The sequence below is a fragment of the Pocillopora verrucosa genome, chromosome 10 (assembly GCF_036669915.1).
Source record: "Pocillopora verrucosa isolate sample1 chromosome 10, ASM3666991v2, whole genome shotgun sequence".
NCBI lineage: Eukaryota > Metazoa > Cnidaria > Anthozoa > Scleractinia > Pocilloporidae > Pocillopora > Pocillopora verrucosa.
This window is the reverse complement of record NC_089321.1, coordinates 8,163,584-8,169,460: the sequence shown is the minus strand read 5'-3', so window position 1 is coordinate 8,169,460 and position 5,877 is coordinate 8,163,584. Positions and strand designations below refer to the sequence as shown.

General features: G+C 36.6%; 1 protein-coding gene across 1 annotated transcript; it reads left to right on the top strand.

Moving 5' to 3' along the window:
• The first annotated feature begins 58 nt into the window (after nt 1-58).
• Nucleotides 59-4,801, top strand: LOC131791706 (vacuolar-sorting protein SNF8-like). The gene is made up of 9 exons (XM_059109077.2): nt 59-213; nt 341-391; nt 612-750; nt 1,203-1,255; nt 1,731-1,782; nt 3,183-3,252; nt 3,620-3,761; nt 4,098-4,172; nt 4,550-4,801. Exons 1-9 carry the CDS (start codon nt 160-162, stop codon nt 4,640-4,642), a joined length of 729 nt encoding a protein of 242 aa, XP_058965060.2. The 5' UTR covers nt 59-159; the 3' UTR covers nt 4,643-4,801.
• Nucleotides 4,802-5,877: the final 1,076 nt, after the last annotated feature.

The window sequence follows — 5,877 nt, the reverse complement described above, 5'->3', positions numbered from 1 at the left end:
GTGCGCACGTGTCGTTGGCCGAAATGCATTATAACAGATAAATTGTCCTTCTACATATTACCGCTGAAGATGGCGGAAAAACAACTGAAATCTCCCTAACAGCACCTGAAAACATGTCCAAATTTTGATTATTTTGGAAGAGAAAAGATCGTTGTAAAGATGCGGAGAGGACCAGGAGGAGTTGGAGCAATTAACAGACAACGTTTGGCGAGGGTAACTTCAGTCTAGCCCCGAAAAAATAATTAGAAAAAAAACCTGGCTCTATTTGATGTGCTCCTTGCTAAACAAGTCAGCACCCTTAATTTTTTTAATTTAAAATCTTCACTCATTTTTTTTTCAGGAGAAGTATGCTACAAAGGGCACAGAAATAGCAGACATTCAACTGTCCCAAGTAATAACCATTTTATGTTTCTGAGAATTTTTGTACTCTTCCTTCATCAGCTCTTGGCAAAAAGGATTTAGTTTATTTAGCTAGGAGGAGTATGCCGATTTAAGTCTGTAGAATATCAATTCCATATGAATTGTTTTGCTTCCGTTATGAAATCATTATCGAAATATTTAAGATAGCTATCTCTTCTCAGAAAAATTTGGCCATGCCTTTTTACTTTTAGATGGGGAAACAGCTAGATTCCTTCAAGACATCACTCGAAGACTTCGCGGGGAAGTACAAACAGGAGATTAAGAAGAACCCTGAGTTTAGAGGCCACTTTCAGCAGATGTGTGCTCGCATCGGTGTCGACCCTCTGGCATGTAAGCTATATGTATGGCCGCTCTGGCCCGGTAGTTTAAAACAATTAACTTAACCAATGGAAAACGTAAATTTTGCTGAAGTTTTATTGCATTTTGTAGGCATTTATTCTTAATTTTATGTCTCATCAGTTTTGCCTCACACTGAGGTAACCCCTCAAGACTTAATTTCTATTATATACTTGAGGATCAAAGAAACCAAAACAAAATATTCGCATTTACATGTAGCAGGCATTAGCATCATCAACACTCAGAACAACTGAGGTCTGTTAGGTAGAAAGCCATATAGAGAGCAGGTTGGAAAAACCTCTTATTTCTAGTAGCACAAGTCATCTCTGGATTTGTGTTCATACATATGATGGAATACCATCAAACAGAGGGAAAACCAAGGCATTTCGCTTCAACTGAAGAAACATCAAGTTCTCATACCACATTTGCTGCCACTTGCATTTCAGCAAGCAAAGGTTTCTGGGCAGAGCTGCTTGGTGTTGGAGATTTCTACTATGAGGTAGGTAGTCAGATGAAACACCAAAAACAAACTAATGGCAAGATCCTTTGCAAGGCACTCCTAATACACTATTACCAATACTTCATCAAATGGGAAAAAAGTATGGCTTACAACACAAGACTTATTAACAAAGGTGAAAAATTTACAAAAAGACACAAAAACTGAGCTTAGCAAGAGGCAAAAGCTAATAAATATTATGTAATATCTTGTAATCCTAGAAACTACAAAAGTTGTTATCGATGTCATTGCATGATGTATGCAACTTGGTGTTATTCTTTGTCAATAACTCCAAACAAAATTGGTTATCTATTTTGCAATCAATAACCATTGTGAAGTGCAACACTTATTCTTTTCAACAGTAAGTAAAACTATTGCATGGTCATCTAAAGTCTAAATCCTCCCACAGCTATGAGTAAAGGATAGTAACATTGTTATTAAACTGCCTTCATGTTCTTCTTGTCTTATTCTAAACCAGCTTGGTATCCAAATTGTTGAAATCTGCATGGCAACAAGGTCACGGAATGGAGGTTTGTGCAATCCTTACAAGATGTTAAAAATTTCCTTCATGATATGAGAAGACATGTTCACATAGCTAGTGTCAAGTTAGATTGAATGAATTTGCAGGTAATCAGGGTTTGAGCCAGGCCGCCCCATTGCGCCAATCCCGCAATAAAATTTAAAATGTCCTGTCCAAAAATGATTCAGGGGTCAATTTGTATAGGTAATCACATGAGGCCAAGTACTATTAAGGATTAATTGCACAAGAGTTTTCAAAATTTTCCAAAATTGCCCAAGTCGCAAAGCGACGAGGGCAATTTGGAAAATTTTGAAAACTCAAGTGCAATTAATCCTTAATAGTACGAGGTCTCATGGGATTACTTGTTTATCAATAAAGGGCAAAATTTATACGAAGGAAAATCAAAATTTCAAGATAACGAACGGTTGCTATGCAACGGATTAGCCAATCATTAACAGGTAATCATGCCCTCTCTTGATTACTAAAAATGCCCTCGATTAAGAAAAAAAACGCCCTCTCTCTCAACCAATCAGCGCTCAGTAATTTTGCCCTTTATTGATAAGTCCCCTAAAAAAGCGAGCGATTTTTGCGACAAATTTTACTGAAGTATTTGTGCCCAAAAAAAAATCGCAGGAGTTGAAATTCAACATAAATTCGACTATAAACGGCACAATTTTTCAATAAACAATTTGGTTTTAGCCGCAGAATTAATACGCTAACAGCAATTTTTGTGAAAGATAAGAGAAGCAAGATTTAGATGTTTGTTTTGTCTCATTTTGACAACATCGGAAACTGACCAATCAGAAGCAGTCATTCCCACGGCTTGTGTAAATATTGCAACACGATCTGACAGAAATCGGCTGAGTAAAGCGTTGTTTTTTTTAACTACAAAATTGTGATTCAAAATAAAAAACTTTTTGACTTATCCTGACTCTTCTTCTCCCAAAACCACTTTAGTAGTGTTTCATCCAATTCTGGATACTTTGACAAAATGTTCAAAATTGCGGCTTTTTCCCCCGAAATTGTCCCCAAAGCATTTCATGCTCTCGCCACGCTCTGGTGAATGGTTAAGAGTTTACAGAGAAAGATAAAAAGAAGCATGCTACATTACAATATAACTTGTTGCCATTTCATTAAATGTTTAAAATTTTAGTTCAGTTTGAAATTTTCCCTATGCTTAAGCGACCCTCAGAAATGGAAAATGTCCCCCCAAAAATAATCTAAAGGGACAAATTGACCCTTAATAGTCAAATCCTAGCTCAAACCCTGGGTAATACTGAACAGTACACTATTAATATCCAGATATTTGTTGCATATGCATTTGAGTCTCTATAAGCAACAGATAAATAAATATTGTCTTCCCTTTTGAATCTATGGTGTGAATGTTTATATCTGTCTTTTAACATCTAGGCCTGATGACAATGGATGACTTACACAAGAAAATTCTCAAGACTAGCAAATCTAGACAAGATGTATCTGAGTAAGAGTTGCAAGTTTACTTTCAAAGTAATTTTTGGTTTACTTTATTTTAAGTTTGGTGGAAGAAATTAGGTATTCTTGACTTAATTATGAAGAAGTCACCATTTTGAAAATGGGAGATGCTGTGGCATTTCAATTTAAAGATGAAAAACTTTGAATTATGAGTTCCAGATCTGAGACTTGGCCAGGTTTATTTTTTTGCGTGTTCTTGTGGAAAACACTTTACTATTACAGTACCTTTCTCCACCCAGGCCATCCATGGGGAGCAGCAATAGTTCTAGTGGCTTTATGCTGTAGAAACCAGAACAAGCTTTCATAGTGTTGCTCATGAAGCTCAAAGGCTAACTTTGCTACCCTGTTCATTCCAGGGATGATTTGGCACGTGCCATCAAAAAGCTACATGTAATGGGAAGTGGCTTCCAGATCATACCAGTCGGTACCAAACGGCTCGTCCAATCAGTGCCAGGAGAATTGAGCATGGATCACACTGCTGCTCTTCAGCTTGCACAGGTTTGTATTTAAAGCCATGCCATGGCAACCAAAATGGTTGGTTTCTGTCATGGACTTCTCTCTCCCCCTGACCACACCTTACAGACTTCTGTTGGCTCTTGTCATTATTTTCCTTGCCATCTTTCCCCCTCCTACTCTTTGCCAAGCATATCCCTACACATACATAATACTATTTTTATAAATGATATGACTGTAATATTTCAGTTTTCTTGTCTTAACTGACCAATGATATTTTGAGAAGCATGGATGATAATTTTCCAGCAGCAAGTTTCTGACAGAAGTCTCCTAAATTTGTTACCTATGTAGCCAACTCTGCACTATTTTCTGTTTCTACAGGGTACAGGGTGCACATCTGTATCATCCATAATGAAGGATCTAGGATGGGATGCTGATCGCACAAAGAGAGTTTTGGTAAGCTACATAAATGGGCACTTTTTGACCGAGTGTCTTGATAAAGTAAACCCAAATAATCACAATAACCAATGGGAAGAAAGGAAAATGCCTTAAAGAGCCAACAAGAACTCAAAATAAAGCCAACCAAACCACCTTAAGCAAGGGAATCGTTTAAGTAACTTCTCCATACTTATCAATAAATCATTAAATCTGCTGGTCATATGGGAACACGGAGAAATATCTGCAATTATCATATGCCCTGATTTTACACTTAATTCTCATTACAGGCAAGGGAAATGTACTAGCCAGTATCAAGAAAAATAAATTTGGGTTTTAGATCACCTGCTGATTTTTCTGTCGTTGGTTTTGCAGTTGTTATTGTTGTTACTTTTTAGGATCACATGGTTCATGAAGAGATGGCCTGGGTTGACGACCAAGCACCCAATGAAAGATTATACTGGTTTCCAGGTCTCTTCCCAGAAACATAGCCTGCTGAATTGAAGCCATATAGAAGAATTTCAATCAAATATAAACCATTGTGAACTTAAAATATCTATTGTAGTGGCAATTCCTGAGAATCAGGTCATAATTCTTAATAATTTCCATTGCGTCACTGTGTAATTAAATTACAAGACCAATTTACAAGGTGGCAGTGTATGTGGTGTTTTGCAAATGACAAGGTAATTAGTGCACACATTTCATCCTTCTTAGATGTCAGCTCTAATTCAGAATCACCTTCTGGTTACCAATAATTCAAGCTATGATCAGTGAAGTATTCAATTCAATGCTACCTATTTAAACTCCTTGATGAAGAGGGGTACTGTGAGAGTGACAAGTAAACCAAGAAAGGGATCAAAATCAGCCATGATTACTCTGTCAAGATCATTGCAACCTGTCTAGAGACCTACCTGGAAATATTTTTCAACAAAATGCAATAAAATTTTGTTTGGGATCCTGGCAAAGACAATTGCTTAAATTCTGAAACAATTACAAAAAAACTTCTCTTTTCAGCCTATGTATAAGTTGTAAAACTGTGTTTAATTGTAAGTATTTCCTAACACTGAATCCAATTTAGTTTAGGCAGTTAGCTCAGAAAAAGAGGGTAAGTTTCTAAAGAAACTGTGGTGCTGCATTGGTGGGAGAGTATAATGGAGTTATGTAGTATTTTCAACTGAGTTAATCGTGTAGATTAGCCACCATAAGGAGTTTCAAAGCTGATGTTTCGAGCATCAGCCCTCTGTCATTCACTCTGATAAAGAGCTAACGCTTAAAATGTCAGCTATAAACCTCTTTAAGGTAGGTAGCTCAGATAGTTAATTCAGGTATCTCAATCTTACTTACAGACCCACCTTAACCCTTTTACTCATGAGTGACCAAGACAGAATTTCTCCTTACAATATCAATATAGTATCAACCAAAAGAAGTGATAAAAATAAAGAAAAATATTAATTTGGGGATAATTAGTTGATCCAATACTAAATTCTCTAAAGTAACACCATAAGAATTGTATGGTTGACAATAAGGAGAATTACAAACTTGGTCTGGGAGTTAAGGTTAACCTAGCAGTGGCTATTTGAAAATCAGTCAATGTAATATTGATAATTTGGAAACTGAATAAAAACTTGAAGTTACAAGTATTATAGATTGCCTGAATGAGCTGCAGCAGAGAGGGCATAGGGGAGCTTTATCCAGTATATAACTGATAAAGGGTGTCAAAGAATTA